The sequence below is a fragment of the Micropterus salmoides genome, unplaced genomic scaffold (genome assembly GCF_014851395.1).
Source record: "Micropterus salmoides isolate LMB-PRFRI ecotype aquatic unplaced genomic scaffold, ASM1485139v1 Ms_hic_scaffold_22, whole genome shotgun sequence".
Classification (NCBI taxonomy): domain Eukaryota; kingdom Metazoa; phylum Chordata; class Actinopteri; order Centrarchiformes; family Centrarchidae; genus Micropterus; species Micropterus salmoides.
In genome coordinates this window covers 24,348,341-24,367,932 of record NW_024041373.1, presented here as the reverse complement: position 1 = coordinate 24,367,932, position 19,592 = coordinate 24,348,341, and the positions used below count along the sequence as shown (strand labels likewise).

The 19,592-nt window shown below is 41.3% G+C and overlaps 2 protein-coding genes across 5 annotated transcripts in view; one reads left to right on the top strand and one right to left on the bottom strand.

Annotated features, from left to right (window-relative positions):
* abch1 (ATP-binding cassette, sub-family H, member 1) overlaps nt 1-7,414 on the bottom strand; it is a 39,947-nt gene extending 32,533 nt beyond the window's left edge. Inside the window, exons 1-2 of one of the 3 annotated variants that reach the window (XM_038737108.1) lie at nt 7,284-7,414; nt 5,884-5,996 (exon numbers count right to left, since the gene is read on the bottom strand). In XM_038737108.1, coding sequence (XP_038593036.1) covers nt 5,884-5,955 — 72 coding nt within the window. In that variant the 5' untranslated portion in view covers nt 5,956-5,996; nt 7,284-7,414. Of the gene's footprint in view, nt 1-4,697; nt 5,333-5,356; nt 5,560-5,883; nt 5,997-7,283 lie in introns of those variants that run through there. The other 2 variants (XM_038737109.1, XM_038737110.1) reach the window with 2 other exon arrangements.
* Nucleotides 7,415-9,534: 2,120 nt separating this feature from the next.
* On the top strand, nt 9,535-19,358 carry LOC119917041 (galectin-related protein-like). 2 transcript variants are annotated; one of them, XM_038737111.1, is made up of 5 exons: nt 9,535-9,784; nt 10,318-10,410; nt 10,500-10,588; nt 11,259-11,445; nt 14,471-19,358. In XM_038737111.1, the coding sequence occupies exons 1-5, from the start codon at nt 9,752-9,754 to the stop codon at nt 14,612-14,614; spliced, it is 546 nt and encodes a 181-aa protein (XP_038593039.1). In that variant the 5' UTR covers nt 9,535-9,751; the 3' UTR covers nt 14,615-19,358. The 2 variants fall into 2 exon arrangements, with proteins under 2 accessions (XP_038593039.1, XP_038593040.1); XM_038737112.1 differs by having other exon boundaries at nt 9,536-9,784; nt 10,327-10,410.
* The last annotated feature ends 234 nt before the right edge of the window (nt 19,359-19,592 follow it).

Here is a 19,592-nt window from a genome sequence, read left to right as displayed (position 1 = left end):
TTCCGGGTTTCCCCCGCTCTCCAACTAACTCCCTCCTTTAATCCAGCAACTCTCATTTTACAGTGAGGAGATTAGGGAGGTTGCGTTGTGTAATCTGGTGCATTCGGTTGGCCTCACCTTTGGCACTATAGCTCACATCTGCAAAATATAGGGAGAAGTCAGCTAAAATAGAGCAAATAAGGTTCTTAGCGCTTTAAAGATGTGGTATTATGCTCATTTTCAGGTTCAAAATCTTATTTAGGGGTTGTACCAGAAAAAGTTTACATGGTTTAGTTTTCAAAAAACACCATATTTTTCTCATACAGCACATTGCTGCAGCTCCTCTTTTCACCCTGTGTGTTGTACGCTCCGCTCTTGAGCTACAGAGTGATGCATCTTACTTGTACAAAATCTTTGTTGGGAGTAGCACATGCGCAGTTCCCAGGTAAGGACTACTGGCCAATCAGAAGCAGAGAAGGGCGGGTCGTAAGAAACAAGGTAGTGTGATCCAAATAAAAGCCGCTTCAGACTGCGACCGTAACCTAGTAGGTGGTATAAGTTACTCACAAGTCCACAACCACACAACATCATTGTTCCACATCTTACAATAAACCACTACAAAAATCACCATATTTCAACTCAATTTTACATAAAAATTGGCCAAACAATTTGAACGTTTGCTCAGTAGCTTTCACATCAGGTGCAACGTTAGCATTATAGCTATAACTTTATCTGTGTTAGCCAGCGTTTACAACAAGTCCGCACTTGACCAGTCTGTGAAGTTACATTGCCGTGTTTAATTGAAATATAATTCACAACCAATAAAGCATACTTACAGGTTGTGACTGTGAATTTCCAGGCCCAAACAGAGTCTGAGTTGCATCATCTTTTAGGACTAAATGTTGAAATGTTGCCGGTGTTCTGACGATCTATGCTGCCTTGTCGAAAAATTCTACCATAGCGTAAATCGATAGACTCGACTCTACTCGGCCCTGCTCCGTTTTCCATTGCAGACAGTACCCAGAGATAGTACGTAGCTTGTTGTCATAGCGACGCCTTTCGTTTCAACATTCCTCAGAATGTAAAGACAGATAAGTGGTATGAAAACCTTCCAGCTGTGTTTTCCTCTGTCGTTGTTGCTGCAGGGGTCTGTGTCACGGCGGGAGCAGAGGGCTCTGTGAGTGGGCGGCTGGCCGGCCTCACATGCTCCTCCCGCGGGTTGGCACAGGCCATCACTTCTCGTAAAACTGTCAATATTCGAAATCTACACAGTTGATTTCTCACCTCAAAACTTCTCAGAAGTGGATTTAGTGACGAAATTACATACGAAAACTGTAAAATATAAAACTTTCTGTTGCTGGCCTCTGTCTGGCGCAGCAATGATGATGCAGTGAATAGTGACGATTCTCTCTGACCAATCAGCAGTCTGTCGTTTTTTCACGTCACATTTTAGTTAGTTTAGAATCTCGATGCAGGTGTGATGATACAAAAAAAAAACATTTCTACAATGGAAAACCAAACAAAGGCGAGTTGAGCCAAAGGGCCTCCGATCAGACTAGCTTGGTTTGAGGGCGTGCCTGACCCCGCTAGCCGCTTGGCAAGCTTTCTGGCGCGTTTTCATTGTGACGTCACAAGTAAAGGAAGTGAAGGGCTGGACTACAAACGAGCTGTTTTCAAGCGGTTCAGAGCAGAGAGTTTTCTGATCGAGATGGGAACTCCCTTTGGGCTGGACTTTGGGCTTTTTCACTTTGCAAACCTGTTACATGCACAAAAAAGATATACAACTCAATAAAGGAGAGGGGAAAAGCCAAAAAGCATAATACCACCTCTTTAATATTTTACAGCTAATCAAAATTACTAATCTTACACTGTTGCAACAATGCTAGTTGCTAGATGTAACATGTCTAATTGGTCTAACGCTGCTACTGTGGGCGGGGCAGAGTGTTAGACGCAGTACATCACCCTGACCACCCTGTTGTGTACGCAAGCGCACTGCATTTTCCTGGCTTTTTAACGCCGTTGTGTTTACAAACTTGTTGCAGCTGATTGGGTAACACCTAGCAAACATAGCAAACATGCCCGTTGCAGAACGTTGCACAACATTTCAAGGAAACATGCCGTTCAATCTGAAAACGTTAAATAAACGTTTTGAGATTGAACTCGCCTCAGATATATTATACGGTAAGTAAGCATGACATAGCAAAGACTTGATGATAAAGCAAATATAAATAAGCTTACCAACAAAGCCAATTGTTTATGAACAATGTTATGGCAGACTTTTTCAAATAAAAAAAGACATTTTATATAGCTAATTTATAAAGCAAACAGATTTTTGTGAAAAGAGTCATTTTAAGTACTGGTCCTTAATTAGCAAGCTAAAATGGGCCACAATTTTAAGCTCAGATGGGCCACGTGCACACACTCTTACACAGAAGTTACACAGACGTTGAGGGTTCAAAACAGGCTCATAGGTCTATACGTTTACATCCATGCATAACCTAAACAATCTCTTTTAATTACTTTGCACACAAAAAAGACAAAAAGACACCAATACATGGAAACACACACCCATACAACATGATAAGTTCATTTTTAAATGCATTCAAATAAATATTTGTAGGAAATTTATACTGACATTATTGTCATAATGTGATGTGCACCAGCCACAACATTATGACCACCTGCTGGTCAGATTGTAGGTCTCGCTTTTGTCACTAAAACTGATCGAGGCATGGACTCCACTGTGTATGCACTGTGTGTTCTGACACCTTTCAATCAGAACCAGCATCAGCATCATCAACAACCTGACCTACAGTAGCTCGTCTGTAGGACTGGACCACACGGGCCAGCCTTCCCTCCCCACATGCACAATGAGCCTTGGCCCATGACCCTATAACCAGTTCACCGCTTTTGCTTCCTTGGAGCACTTTTGATAGGCGCTGACACCTGCAGACCGTTTTGGAGATGCGCTGACCAAGCTGTTTAGCCATCACCAATTAGGGCCTTGTCAAAGTAGCTCAAATCCTCATGCTTGCCCATTTTCTGCTTCTTAAACACACAATGTTCACTTCCACTAACAGGTGCCATGATAATGAGATAATCAGTGTTATTTACTTCACCTGTCAGTGGTCATATTGTGATGGCTCATTGGTGTATTTGCAGCATTGTTACTGTTGCACACCAAAGACAAAAGTGTCAATTTACTGCTAAAATTATATTTTCTCTTCACATTTAACCTGAACACTGTAAATATATATATATATATATATATATATATATATATATATATTTTACAGCCATTCACAATTACTGATCTTGCATTGTAGCTACAACTCTAGTTGACATGTAACAATAGTTTTGATTGGTCTGAGGTTGCTAAGGTGGGCGTGGCAGAGTGTTGTGTGAAGTACATCAGATAAATCATAACATTATGTTAAGTAAGCATGATAAAGCAAATTTCACTTATCACTACTAAGGATGATGAAACAATTTTAAATAAACTCCCAGCTCATCATATAGTGGCTTGGTCAAGACCCCTTTGTGTCACCTTTTAAGGCCCTGGGTGTAGGGGTCCCCAGTCGAGTTGGCAACAATATGCAACGTCTGGTTTGACCTTTAAAATAAAACTAGTAGTTAACGTTGTGAAATGTCACAATTTGGTTAGGTTTAGGCATCAAAACTACTTGGTTAGGCTTTCAAAAAGATTGTGGCGTGGGTTAAAATAACAATAAGCCTATTACATACCTAAGTTAAGTAACGCTACTTGTGTAACTTGCGCAACTAACTTAAACTACGAAACTACATAAGTTAATAAAAAGACCATAAATAAAAAATATTATTATATTACCGGCCTCCTGGGTGAAAGTCCAGTTTCAACTACCTCCTTACTCGCACATTTTGTGTTAAATATTCTACACCTACATTTAGCGTTCATAAGTCCATAAGTAGCCTAGGGCTTCCCCTAATGCGTTACAAACTGACGTCAACAGGTCTTGACCAAGCGTATGTGATGACTTGGGAGTGAGAACGTGTTGGCTTACCAACAAAGCAAAATGTTCATGAACAATGTTTTGACAGGCTCTTTCTAATGAAAAGATGAAATTTATAAATAAACTTTTGTCACACACAGAAGTTACACAGAAATTGAGGGTTCAAAACAGGTTTAGAGGTCTATACCTGTACTTTCATGCAAAACCTAAAAATGGTCAGTTCATTTTTAAAATGCATTATTAAATTAAATATTTGTTCAACAATTTATTATAGGATATGTATTTACAGTGTTACTGTGGCACACAATGATGTTCAAAGTAAAATGGTTTCAGATAAATGAATGTCTGTTCTCTCTTTATTTTGTAATAATTTTGTAAGGGTTAAGAGGGAACCTGCTGATACTCTAACTCTTATAATTACAACAAAAAATAAATAATTAAGAGGCCATGCCAATTTAGAAAACAATCCCATTATATCTCATGCATGCCTTGATGGTCTTTTGAAGTCATTTACCAAAAAGTCCATTTTAACTGACTTCACCTTGCACCAAGACAAATCCCACTATCTATTAGTCTGTGGTTACTGCAGGTTGTTATCATTTTAGATCTCAAGCTGATTTTAAACACAGTTCTGATCCATCAGCCACAAAGATAAAGTCAACTCATCCACAGTGGCAGTAAATGTCAACTTAGATAAAAGATAAAGCAGCAATTTAAACAAACACTCACCCAGAGAGAAGATAGAGTCAAAAGGATGAAGAGCAGCTGATGAGTGAGTCCACAGACTGAGGACAACTACTAATGAGCAAGTGAACATCAGCTGACACAAACAACTCAGTCAAGTTAGTGTAGAGTGGAAGAACGGGTTCAGTTCGCCTGCCGGCAGGTGGAGAACGGATGCTTTCCTCTGAATAATACCCACCTATCACACACACATACATACTGTACATGCACACACACCCTTCTCCACAGCCTGTAACAGGTGGCTTTACTCAGAAGAATTGCTTACAGTTTCACAAGTTGTCAGACTAACTTGATTTTCACACTTTACTGTGATCAAATTAATACTTTGGTATTAATTGTCGATCATTCTAAATGAACCCAGCTGCAGACATCACCTTGGGCTCTGGTAACTTGTGATTCTGACATTTTCAGAGCTTGATTATTTCTTTCAAATACAGAATTGTTAGAAAACCAATAGTAGGCTGTTTTTTAGTTGCAGCCCCAATGATGAACAGGCCAATAATTGGAGAAAACACCACATTGTGCCTCTATATGCTCTCTGCTGGACACGCTCCTCTGATAATAACCTTAATGAGCCCAGCAAAGCCTGTCTTTTCATTCATACTCGGCGCAGCTCTGCTCTGTTGATCAGAAAAAAATCCTACCGTTCCTGCCAAGTTGTTGCCAACTTGCGTCACCGCAAAGTGGAAGAAAACGGACTTGACAGCCGCGCTCAAATCTCTCCGGATTCAACAGAAAACGAGGCGAGTGAGACTCTTAACTGGTCAAGAATGGTTACTGTCGGGCTATTTATAAGCTGAGCCTCTGTAGCCTACATCCACCGACCGACCAGCTGCTGCACTTTCACTTCTCTCTTTCACATCAGCGTGTCACACAGGACGTGAGCTCTGCAGCAGTGCCATGCACGGCACTCCCTCGCTCCCCCCGCATTTCCCCGTTGCTTGAACGATAAAGCTCATCCTACCTCCCTCTAAATCTAAGTGTCTAGTTGAATATTGTGCCAAAATCAAATACGATAAATCGTTGCGGTTGAATTTCGTTGCGGTGCGCATCCTGCAGAGTTTATCTCCATCTTGCTGCAGCGGCGCGTCAGGGACTGGGAAGGCCTGCTTTCAGAAGACTGACTCCTTTCCGCAAAGAGAGCATCCTAAATGATCCAAATGTAGCTCACCCTCTCCTCCATCTCGGTGCAGTCTGCATGAGCGGCCGTCGCATCATCCTGACCGGTATCCTCCGCGGCCATGGCAGCAGGGAGATGGGCGGACCGGGCAGCCGGCTGGGTCTCTGCAAGAAGATACAGCGAGAGAGGGGGAGAGAGGGGGGGATGGATGGGACTTCTAATACTGAAGTCGGACCAACTGCTCTCTGTTTTACATACTGACTGTCAAGAGCAACGACTGACATAAGAAATACTGGATTCTGGATTTTTCTCTAATCTGTATTATTTATTGCCAATTCTAGACCACAGAGAGCTGCCGCATGTGGGCTGCAGACCACATCAACTAATCTGTGTACAGGGGCAGCTAACAAATAAAAAACATTTACATAAAAAAACACTTAACCATATGGGTGATATGAGTTTAGTTCATTGTGACTCTGGTTGATTACATTTCAAGGACGTCAAACTGATCTGGAAACAAAGGGAACGATCTTAATTTATTATTAGGTTGCATTTCTCCTTTACTTCATCGAGGTGTGAAGATATATCAGGCTGGTTCATCTTGAAAGAAGTAAAACGTTCCCACACTTCCATCCCAGGCACGCCCCCTCTCATCAATACTCTGCCATGGAGATTTATGAACAAAATTTTGTGGGGAATCTTTTGAAGATATGGTTTCAGGTCATGATGTAATTCCCAAAGAAACCACAAGATGGAAGCACACAACAAGAGACTCATCACTGCACAACAGACAGGACTGCACAGGGACATTGATCCGTGACCATCAATGTTTAAGGGAGCAAAGCAACTAATTTACCCGAGTACTTAACATACTGTCAAGAATACCTTTGTTCATTAGATGTCACTTTATTTAGTTCAGGCTAAACTGGTGAAAAAATGCAGGCCTTAAAGTAGCAGAAACAGCTTGATGGTGGATGGTAAGCATCTTTCAAAAAGCTATTTCTCCTGTGCCTCCATGTTTGAGAAGAAGAATGAGTGAATGACTCTTGAATCTCCAGTTTTTACAGATAAGGGAGACCGTCGATGGTTGTAACACAGGTCAGCTGTAACATGTCCAGTTTCTCCAATGAGGAACAAGTTATGAATTATCCGATTCACTCTGCACATGCTCAGTTTAATTCTTTTCCACATTTGGAAAAGTAGCACCCTGTGGCAGGCACAGCCCATTTTTGGAGGGGAAAAAGAAAGTTTTACTTCATTTATTTTTTATAGTATTGTCCGCTTTGTAGTTAAACTCATCAAACTTGTACAGATCCCACTAGAGGATGTTGGGCCCTCATGCCACCCTGATGGAGTCTGTTTCTGACAGTTTAGTCAGAAACATGCACACCACTAGCCCGCTGGAGGTCGTTTTGTAGGGCTCTTGCAGTGCTCCTCCTGTTCCTCCTCACCTGTCCTGCTGCTGGGTTGATGTTTTTCTACGGCACTGTCCAGCTCTCGTCGTTTAGCGGCCCGTCCTCTGGTACTTCCTCCATGCTCTTGAGACTGTGATGGGAGACGCACCTTTTTGCGACAGGACTTATGGATGTGCCATCGTGGAGAAGCTGGACTGCCTGTGCAACCCGAATGGGCTGCAGGTACTGCATCATGAAGAGAAACTCAAAACTAGAGAACAAAGGTCAGGAAGGATAAGGAGAGAGCATTTGTCTGTGGCCACCACCATTCCCTTTTTGGGGGTTGTCTTGTTGTTGCCTCCCCAATGCCCCTGCTGTCATTTGCACCAGAACAAGTGACATTGATTCAAAATCGCTTATGCTTCCTAATTAGCCTGCTGCTGAAAAAAATTCATACAGACAGAAATGTTAAAAATGTTACAACCATCCCTGGTCTCCCCTAATTCAAGGTTACAAAGTGATGCTTGCAAAAATGTAGATTAATTATATAAACCAGATCAGTTCAGTACCTGAAATCAGTCTGAACAAGATGATGCTTTGTCGTCAGCTTCACTGGAAGTCTTCCTTCTGCTCCAAGAGGGTTTACAGCATAGAAATCCTTTATGAATTTCATTTAGAAACACAACACAGGTAAACACCATTTAGGCTCAGTGAGATCCTGAGAGATCTAGAGACCAGTCAGAGAGGGGATATTTCTGGCCCCTGTACATGTGGACTATGACATGTCAAGTTTATTTGTACGGCACAATATTACATATTGTTTAAATAGGCTTTACAGGCCTAATAAACTGACCCAGAAAACCCAAAAGCTCTCTAGAAATTCCACAAATGCCCCCATCTCAGACAACTTGGGGCATTAGGAGGCATACTGCAAAAAACTGAACAGATAGTTGGCTCACGGTCGATTAAGCATGTTATTTTTAGTAAAACACTGCTTTAGTGTGGAGACACAATTAAGTGTTTTGTCTACTTGGAAATGACAAACAGAGAAGCAGGCAGCAATGATGTCCATTGTTGCAATGAAGTCTATTATGTCTGCTGCTGCTGCACCCATACAGATTAATGTAGTATAATTGGATGTGACTGTGAACTGTCTTTTAACTGTTTATTGAGTAATTTTGTAATGAACTACATATTTGAGTATTTAAATTTTTGGTGTTCTCCTTGTCTCTTGCTGCAACATAATTTAATTGGATATTTATATTCAACCATGTGGGTTATGTGAAAAGGGCTTTGAATTTTATTAATTGTTAAAACAAATACTTTAAGGGGATGTAAAAACTAGCTTATGGATGTAAACCTTATGGTGCCATGATTTGTGCTTTATGTCCCACTTTAGCCACACATGTTCATAATGTATGCATTTTCTTGCCTCAGATGTCATATTTTGATGTCAAATGATATAATTATACTAATGGGACTGTGTAATGTAAGTAGTAGTAAATCCCTGGTATAAACCGCTTTAAGAGCTTTTAATTGGCTAATGCGTCAACATCTATGGGAAAGGCCTTTGACATGTTGTTTCAGCTTGTGATGCCTTTAAATGTCCACAAAGAGGCAGAGTGAACCAGTTCAACTAAACAGGCATCAACCTCACAGAGAGAGAGACACACACACACACACAATGGGAGAGAGAGAGAGAAATGTTTGCATGCACAGTAATGGACAGCTAGAGGTGGAAAGACAGAAGGTAGTGGTGTGGTGTGGTGTGTGTGTGCAAAAGTCAATAAAACGGAGAAAATGTAAATTTCCCCTTCATTCACTGGAAAAACAATTAATGTTCCAGGCTCACAGCTGAAGATTCTCATTAAACAGTTATCTTAAGAGAGAGGATGAGAGGCAAAATGTCTTCAAGTATCTTCGACCAAGTCCGGGCAGTTGCCCTTAATTTTAACCTTCCTTGGATAACTGGTTTATTTAAAGCTCGTAGTGGCCTCAGAGGCCTACAGTAGCCTATTGTTTAATCATTCAGAAGTATTGAGCGTGAAAACTTTGGCCAATTAGGCCAGAGCCCCGCTGTATCACATTTAAACTGACCAGGCGACACGCCAGAGTGCATCAGTCTGGCGCTCACACACTAACCAGTTATTCAATCAAAGTTATAAACTGGATTGTTGTTCCAGTGTAGAAATAAAAAGCCCAAGGAGCGCGTTGCCTAATTGGGTGAAGGGTTGAGGAAAATCTGTCTGATTAGCCTTCTCCAACAGACGGGGATTAAGCTTTTAGTCTGTAATTATTATAAAGCATACGTCAGCAGATATCCACCCATTTCAGGAGCGGAGGGATGTCCTGCAAACGTTAAGCGACTGAGCTCTCTGTCAGGCCCGTTTCAGACGTGGTGACCTAGGACTAGGGGCAGTAACAGGAATATCCTCCTGAGTCAGTGCCACGACGCTGACACACCGCACTCCCCAGCAGGGCTTCCTCCGCTCCCATAACAAGCATCCTATGCTATTCTGCTCAAGATGGCGGTGCAGGCAGCAGAAAAGGACGGAATAGTGAGTATTTTGGAGCTTCAGTGGGAACTGGGGCGTGGGTTCATTGTGTTTGTATTTATTTTCTGTGCGTAACGGCCTGTGGATTTGATTTAGGCGCTCTGTTATGGCGATTATCCGGCGCTTATTGTAAATACGGAGCGCCGTGCGCAGCGAATTCAGAGCGCAAGGCGACTCCTCTTTCATCTGTGACCGGGGGAGGAAATCCAATACGTTCGTGGTGAAATGTATCGGCGGTGCGCGCTCACCTAGGCCGCTCAACCGCAGCTTTGAATCTACGTATTTAGGCTGCATCGCTTGCAGAGGGCTAATTTATAATCTCGCATGGCTCGCGACAGGAACCCCGATAACAACATGACAGGTCTGCTGCCACCTCGTCATTGTTGGGAACAGCCGCATGCAAGGCCACACTGTGTGTGTTTATTGATAAACAGGCCTGCAGCCTCACGTTGGGTGTTTAACCTCAGCCAGGCCAGTTTATATCCTACCTGATAGAGCGATAAATGACAGTTTGCATCCTGTGTCTTTTGTCACTGGTGTTGAAGAATGTGGAAGACGACCATCTGAACGACTCGCTGGGGAACCCCGGCCTCATCTCACCTGACAAGGAGGATTTGTCACGTCTGCTGGTATGAAAGACGCCTTAATGGTCTCTCGAGTATTCTTGTTTGATGCTCGCTCCGGGCTGTACTTAATAAATTCATTGCACTTTGCACAGACGGTGCCATTCAGCGGGCGCATCCGGGGCGGCATGCGGCCAGGAAAGAAGATCATAGTGATGGGCATTGTCGACCTGGAGCCAGACAGGTAAGATAACACTTAACAATGCATGCACACGCTCCTTATCTAGGGCCTCATCAATATGCGGCAAGCTGAGTGATTTTTAGAGATGGACTTTTGTTCTTAGGCCAGTCAAACTTGCCCAGGCACTCCAGGGCACAGTGAGTAATGCTGTGGGCAGCTAGAGAGAATGGTGGCTCCTTAAGTATGCAGAGACAGGGCGTTCCCCAACTAGCAGGGAGAAAAGAGAGAGTGGGAGGGACCTAGTGAAGCAGACTTGTTGGGTGTGTCTATACCCTAAATGGAAACTTGTGTCAAACTTGGAAGAAAAAGCTCCATGACCTCATCATGTTCGGGGGCTGCTGCTGGCACAGTATTCATGGCAAAGTTCATGTGAATGCTCTGGCTGGCAGAGCTGCTCCAAATACACAACTGTTTCCTTTGTTTCATATCAGTGCTCAGAAAGTTTGTTACTGTAATCATGCCTACACGCTCACGCAAAGACTGTTATGTGTAAACAGCTGCAGGGGAGGGGTATACACCAAAACTAGCAGCAGGGATTATGCATAATTAACAGAGTTGGTTTGGTCTTACACAGCAGCAGCAGAATTATGCATTCAACTTATCCCAGATTAGTTATTGGACTCATGTTGCCTGTCTGACTCCTCTTTTTCCTCCTCCCCCCCCCTCCCCCCAGCTTTGATGTGAGTCTGACCTGCGGCCGTGACTCAGAGAAGGAGGAACATCCGTATGATGTGGCCCTGAAACTCACCGTCCGCTTCACTGACCGCCAGTTTATGCGCAGCGCCCGCATCTCTGGGAAATGGATAGGGGAGGAGGCATCCACCTCCTACTTTCCCTTCATCCCCGATCAGCCCTTTAGGGTAAACATCCTTTTTGTACTCATGGCAGATTCACTGTCCAGGTGTTTGTGGTGCTCCTGGGGTGCAAGCAGGTTCAGGTTGAGAGTTTTTGATTGTTCTTATTGAACATATGCTTTTATGAGGTGGGATGCTCTCTTTTCTGAGGGCATGCTCCTCCTTCAGCCCTGTTCTTCATTATCATGGTTACAGTTACGACCTATTCGTTTACAAACTGGATCTTATTTGGCGATTAGGTCTTTAGTTTCATTGCTGTGATTTGGCTGTATAGACACAGCCTTACAACGAGAGTCCATAACGGCAAGTAACATAAGTGATCAGACAAGCTGTCAGCATTATTATCAGAACCAGCTAATTTTAAAGTATAAACAAAGGTGAATCTGTTCAGCAGCTGCATTTTCATATTTGTTAGGAGCATTGTTAAAGTGCTTGCTTGTGCTCTTTCTGTTAGTAGATCAATAGAGTAGCTCAGCGTTGAACTCGGGAAGCACTGTGAAATCTAACGGATCTTTACAACAAATTCTATAGTAATTTTATTGGTCAAGGCAGTATTGTTAAAAAGGCACGTGTTGTAAAGCTGTGTCATCATATCTCCATTTCTATAGAATCATCATGGAAAGTAAAATGTTATCTGAACTAAAAGGACTGATGGCCAAAATTATTAAAAATGAGACACATTGAATTACATTGAAACAGAAAAGGTTTTAACGGGAAATTCACCCTTAAATACTTGTGTTGACCGACCCTGTCAGGAGGCCATGAGTGCTATCAAAGCTGTTTTGGATTTAACATTTAAGCAGTGCAAACAAGGCAGTCAACATAAGGTCCAAAAGGGCAGTATACGGTGCCTAAACATAACAAGAGCAAAGACAGTGAAAAGATAAGATAAAAAAATTCTCACAGACCCAATCCCAGTATCCACCCATATACTTGGGTATACAGTTTTATACCATTGAAAGATGAATACCTTTTGGGTTTTAGACTGTTAGTGGGTCAAAACAAACAATTTGAAGACCTTACCTTGGGCTCTGGAAAATTGGTATGAGCATTTGTTTTTGGATTAAATGCTAACCAATTAGTTCATACCCCCAAAACTGACAGATTAATCGATAATGACTAAAACATGTTGCTTCTTTGTAACATTGAAGTGTTTGGGATTTTTCTTGTAAAATCCTGCTGTCAGCATCAATAAGAGACAAACAGGAAATGTTTTCCATGCTACATCATATATACAGGCTGTGTCTGGTGTTGTGGTCTGTTAACTGCATGAGGGGCAGCATCAGCTGCTTATTTGTTGGGTGAGGGGCTGAGTAGCAGCACATATACAGATGAGTAATTCTCATAAGACCTGAGGACTTGTTCGCTCTGATAATTCTGAATATGCACATGAGCCTCACATATGGTGTTTGACTAAAAATAAATGATGACGTGTTTCAATCCAGAGTGAACTAAACTGCCTTTAATTAGAGAATTTTACTCTTAAACCTATCGTCATTTGTATTAGAAGAAAGAAGATTTAGTCCTAAATGTCTTTTTTAAAGAATGCCTAATACACCAAGCAGCTACCATGTTTGGATTATTTTTAGAGGTGATCCCTGTGTCCGGTTATGTCAAGTCGGCTCTCTGATAAAGTGTCATTGTTTGTGGTTGGAGTGTGACAAAGCAGGTCAGCACAGTCATGACTATCAAAAGCTGGGGGCTGCAGATTAAGGCTTCCAATAAACTGCCTGAATTTGGTTAGACACACAATGTGCTGTGTTCTAGAGCGGGACTGCAGGAAGTGGGATCACACCTACAAGTTTGTTTTCTTTGGTCCAAACCATGCAGAGAGATGTTTACGCTGTTGCATTTTTGTGTTTGGTTTCTTGAGGGTTCACAGTGAGCAGCTACAAATGAGCCCGGCTTGTAAGCAAAAGTGACTTGGACTCCCTTTTAGCTGATCCATTAGACAGCGTTTTGGTGTCGTGGAACATGTTAAATCTAAAACATGATATTAAGCATCAGTCCAGCTTGTGATTTGCACTTGCTAAACCTTTAGAGTCTACAGGGAGGATTGGCAGATGGTTTTAAACATCCTTCTCATTAAACCCATAAAATTTTGTCAGTATTTGTTTTCTGTATTTAGTTAAAGCTGCACCAATCAATATTTTATATTGACAATAATTAATTACAATGTGAAAGGTGTCTCAACCCCACAGTGTCTCTCTCTCAGCTTTGTTGTTTTGTTTTTATGGCCCGCAACTTTACTCTTTTGGTTTAGTCTCGCCACTCTCATCAGCATAGTAGTAGAAGTGCAGTTTACTCTTTTCACCACTGTTTAACTGCTGCAGAGTTTTAAGATGCCTGGTGTTAATTCACTTAAATTTTTTAGGACATGAGACACAATGTAAAGGAGCCTGTTGGACACATAGTGAATCTAAAAATTATTTAGACTTTGTTCATACAAAGCTGAGATTAAAGTTTGAGAAGAGAAAAATATTGTTAAAGGAATGGTTCAACATTTTAGTAAATTTGCTTATTCATTTTCTTGCCAATAGTTAGATGAGAAGATAAGTATCAAGCTTATATCTGTTAAATATGAAGCTACAGCCACCAGCCTGTTAGCTCAGCACAAAGAGGGAAATGGCTGTTGTCATTTTGGTACTTTGGTTGATGATTTGGTTTCATAACATATTAATGTTATCATGTAATTTGTGAGCTCTGGTGCTGGTGGGTGGATTTTGTTACTGTTGCACTGAGCCAGGCTAGCTGTTGCTCTCTTTCCAGACTTTGTGCTAAGCTAAGATAACTGTCTCCCGGCTGTATCTTCATATTTATCGTACAGATTTCTCATCTGACTCTTGGCAAGAAAGCGAATAAGCATATTCTCCAAAATGTCCCTGTGTTGCAGTTTGATGCTCCAGTGATAATATCATTGCTTCTTTAAGGACTGATTATAAACTGTAAATGCACTGAACTTGCATTGTTGACAACTTGTGTCGCTCTTTCTGTTTCTCCGGTCTCTCCATCTTTTCTTCCCTCGCTGCAGATTGAAATCCACTGCGAGCACCAGAGGTTCCGGATATTCGTGGACGGACACCAGCTCTTTGACTTTTATCACAAAGTAAAATCTTTGCCCTCTATCGACACAGTACGGATACAAGGAGACCTACAGATCACCAAGCTCGGTTAACGCCCCACTCTTCCTGCTCTGCAAGTCGTGTGTGAAGCAAGGACTTGACCACAGATGATCCCACACACATACGCCATCATCCATAACCCATCATGCAACACTGCAACAGCATAACAACTGGAAACAGGCTCCGGCGGAGACAAGTTAGAGTTCTTCTGCTAAATTTAATGCACGTCTTTCCTTTCCTTTCTATTTAACATGGATCTGATATGACGATGCTTTGAGGGTGAATGTCTTTGCTCCATTTTCAGGTTTTTCTCTTTGTAGCCCCAGTTTTGTCAGATCAGGGATCTCACAGCTTATTAATAGTGCTTTCATTTTTTATGTTCAATCCTTTATTGATGCTGAGATGGAGGCAGGTGTGGAGTTCTTTCAAGGATGGAGCATTTACTCAGATGTTACAGAAACCAGTTACTCAGGAAAAAACATATCTGGTACTTAGCAGCTAATATGAAAGCAAACTGTTGCTTATGGGTCAAAATCTTCAAATTTGGTGGCTGATTATAAATGTTTTATATAATCAGTCATTTTATAAATTCTGCATCTCGTCAGCATATAGAAACCTTTTGGGTAAACTGGAAACATGCATGCGTATAAAGCTAAAAAGAGACGTGACGGCAGAGATTTTCACCAGTGACAAACATGCTGTAAAATTCCTCCAGTATTGGACCTGAGCAGCGTCTTCAAACTAAGCCTCGACTAATTCCCAAAAGGGCAGAAACATGATTTTCATAGCAGATAAAACTGGTTGAAAGCAGAATGTCACCGGTAGTTTGACGCTTTCAGATTTGATTTCACTCAACCCAGCTGGATGTGTATTTGTTGTTTTACTTATCCTCTGAAACTCAATTTTCTGACCACAGTAGTGCGCCGTGTTTTCAATGTGCTGATGTATCTCCAGCTCCTGCCCCTCTCTTGGATTTATCCCAGTTGTTGTGATAACACGCTGCAGTGTCACACCGACCTAAATACCCACAAATGAGGATTATATCATGACAACATGGATCTGAAAGTGCTGTCCACTGCATGTGTCACTGCAGAAAGTCTAGAAATGCCTGTGTGGTGGACAGGAAGTAGAATTTGCAACTGGACTCTGCTCTCTGCTGTCACACTCACAGAACACATTTATTTCATGCAAAGGTTCTGAATTGTACACTAAACCAATATGCAATTTATTCTCATAAAAAAGCACTCGCTTCAGTACATACTCAGAAGAAACTGTGCTGTCAAAGTGTGCAAACTAAACTCAAACTGAAGTCTCCAGTCGCATTCGATGGTCAGTTGGTTGTTTGGAAGCAAGATTGGATCCTGATGGTAGTTTGAATGTATAGTATTCATGTTTCTTTAGTAGCATAGAAGATAAAGTGATGCACAAAACTATTACTTAATGTCACTGTTATTTGGTGGTATGGCTGGTGCTGTTATAGTCCATTTGCAGTCCTACAGTATGTGTTTTATGGCTTTGTAAGTGTTTCCTGAATCATTCCACATCAGTGTCTCGACACAGATAGATGAGATAAAGCATCCTTGTTTAATGCAGCCAGCAGGTTTTTACAAGTCTAACAAATACAATTGTATCCTAAATGCATTACATGGTTTTGTCTCCATAAGGTGACGTCTTTTCCTTCACTGAGGCAGAAAGGATGCTATAAGTAATAATAGACGTTATCTTCAAAGCAAAACTCGAAGTATTAAAAGTATTATGTCTTGAGGTGCTCTGTTCACACCCGTATCAAAATTCACTATGCTCTGTAAAGTTAAACATGTGCAGTAGAACTAGAGGAATCTCACTGCGTAGATTTCTAATAAAGCGGTTATAAGATGTTTCTTATGGCATTATTAATGAATAATAAATCATTTACTAATGCTTTAATAGATCAGTTGTAAGCCATTAATAATGAAAACTTTTTGTTTTCCAGGTTTTTCTTTTTTTTTCAGTTATTAATGTTGGTAAACTATCTAATAAACCATCAGTTCTGCAGTTATAAATGTTAATACATTTGAGCAGCAGAAGCAAAACGTAGTTATTGGTAGAACGTTTCACAAGGCTACACACACGTACCATTAAGATATATGTTTACAGTTGCTCTTTACGAGCTAATGAAGGTTTTCCCATCATGTCTTGCTGCTGTGAATCGGGAGTAAGCCATGACATCTGTGCAGAACAGCTGCACTGACTTCACTGCATTGCTCACACTAATGAAGCTTCCTGCGAGATTTCTGAGAAAACTTTGAGCAAACCTTTTTTGTTTAACATCTCATTACTGTCTGTGCACAGTTGGCTACAGCTGTGTGCAGCATCCATCACAGAGAGGCTGTTTTCCATACGTGCATGCACTGAGTACTTATTAGCTCCGTTCGCGTAGCAATAAGGTCGCTGCTCCAAGACGGACTGGCTGTGGAGCAGAACTTTCTTTTCCCCCCCTGGTTGGTCGGACAGTGTCTTCCTTAGTTCCTCAGTTTGGCTTAGGCAAGCGCTGGGTTATTTCGGACACAAACAGGAAACGAGTGCGTTTTGGTATGAGTGGGCAGTGAGAAGGGCAGTTTGAAAGGGTGTGAGCATCATTACTCCAGTATTGCAACAGAACAAATGTGTACAAATAATGTGACATTGTGTTGACAGGATGTGTTTTTGGATACTGTTTTTGTGTTCTTTCTATTAACTGGTGAACATCCCTTAAACTACACTTTTCTGTATGTTAACATACACCAAGTAGAAGAAGAAGAAGAATATAACCATAACTCAGCCACATGTTTTGTGGCTGTGGAAACAAGATGTGTGTTAAAGTGTAATACAGGTTCACGGTTTTGGCTCCCTGGCTGTCGCAGGCGGAGCCGAGCTGGCAGCAGCTAACAGCATCAACAGTGGTATTGCTGTTGCTAGGAATTATGGGGGAGGGAGATGAACAATTCAAGACTTCCTGAATTAAAGGGCTCGAACATGGGGTGTGTGTGTGTGTGTGTGTGTGTGTATGTGTGTGTGTTTTGCTCAACATGGAACAGTTTAACTCTGCATTTGCTAATTGTTCATGGGACTGTGGTTGGTTTTCCAGCTGTGTACGAGCGCGGTGTGTTTTTCCCATTAGGTTTTCTGCACAGGTTAGGTGCAGTGCAGGTACATGATAAGCTTGTGGTACTTGGGCTTGTACTTATGTTGTACTGTTGCACTTTAAAACAAAAATTAGGTTGTTGGTGTCCACTTCAGGGACTCACAACTGCTTAGTATCACAGTAAGAAAACATGTGCATAGAAAACCTTGACCTATATTGTGTTTATAGTGTCCCAGTTTCTGATCTCCTAATGATCCCATGTCTTTTGAATAACAAGCCTAGGACATAATAATTGTTGCTCATAACTATATTAATTGTTCTTCAACCCTTTTGCAACTGAAAAACTGAATGTTATTCTCTTCCTGATTGTAATCTGATGGTAAATACCCAGGTAACTAAATACTTCATGTTGAAAAGGGTGAAATAGACCCACCCTTATACGCTCAGTTAGAAACTGTGGGCTTCTGACGCAAGAGAAACATTTTTTGACCCAGGTCTGTATCTTACCCTGCTTCTGGACTTTGGATGTACATATTTATGAACGCAACTGCGTTTTTACATGAGGAATACTAAGCTGAGTTAACAAGCAGAAAGCATTTTTTTTTTGTGCATGTAAGCTAGTACCTGGCATTTTAAATGAAAGATTGAGGTATTGCCAGTTTTTACTCCAGTCAAGCATGCTCTTTCTTTTTTTGTCTGCCATCTAGTGTATCAGCCGTGTTTCGGGGATAGATTTCCCTTTGTGATTGCATTTTTTTTTTACTTTGACCTGTTAGTACTTACCAAATTACAGTCTTTGAACACTGCTGACAAGATTGTGGCATTTCCCCCCAGAACTTTAAACAAGTAGAAGAACACAATGATTTTCTAAAAGAAGTGCTAAAACTTGTATGACTGTTGTAAGAACAGCTACATCATGATGTCCATTTACAGTATGATGATGTGTCCTCTGAGTAGATGTAGGCTGATCTGTTGCTAATGTATTGTGTGGTTGTACAATCATGTTATCATTTCTATTTATTACTGTGTAACCAGCAGGGTTGTGTGTGTGGTAACGTCATACCTACTGTATTGGTAATGTACTTTTTTTTTTTTTTTTTTTTTGCTGTTTATATGAAGGCGTCTTTGAAAAGTTGAGTTTTTTACAATGATGAAAGTATTTCTTTGGATCTGGGCTCTGACATGTGCAAATATTTCGTATTGTACTTTCCTGTATAACACAAGGAAATGTGTGAAACGAGGATTGGATCAAAGATAATTTTCTTTTAACTGCAAAACAAGGTTAAGCATCATTTTGACACAAGCGTTTTATTTCCGGGATGTGCCAAGTCTGAGGATCACCAGGGCGTTGTTGCTGTTGTGACTTTGATCTTCTGAGAGTCTTTCATGTTACCAGGCATCATGTTGGGCCTCTCTGTTGGCTGTTTTTCAGCTGAGCAGCTTTCTGTTTGCCACAAAAAGCTACTCCACAAAACAAAAGCAGAAGGAGCACTTGTATTTACACGATTCCCAAAATATCCTGAGAATTACCCTGATTTTGTGTCTGATTGAGGATATGCACTCGACCAGTGTTAAGATGAAGACAGCACATTCTACCGTTGTGTTAGACCTCTCCAAATGATTTTTTCCCCTCCTCATGCTTTTGTAAAAACAGCTACTTTGCAAATCCAATAAACTTCTCATCTTGGAATGTGCTTGTTGTCTCAGTCTGAAAGTGCTTGTTGTCTCAGTCTGAATCAGAATGCTTTAATGTCATCGAACATAACTCAGCAAGATTTAAGTGCAACTGACCTCATTGTACAATAAAATGTTTCACCAATGATTCACACAAACTGGTAAAAACAGTATAATATGCACTCAGCTGTGATGATGCTGGCAAAAAGACAATGTGTGCAAATATAAATAAACCATGGAGATCTTTACACTCA

Bases quoted from the DNA above. Each gene is read 5' to 3' on its own strand.
- LOC119917041 (XM_038737111.1), top strand. From the start codon at position 9,752: ATGGCGGTGCAGGCAGCAGAAAAGGACGGAATA. The intron at 10,589-11,258 runs GTAAGATAACAC...CCCTCCCCCCAG, and splicing joins GTCGACCTGGAGCCAGACAG to CTTTGATGTGAGTCTGACCT. The intron at 11,446-14,470 runs GTAAACATCCTT...CCCTCGCTGCAG, and splicing joins TCCCCGATCAGCCCTTTAGG to ATTGAAATCCACTGCGAGCA.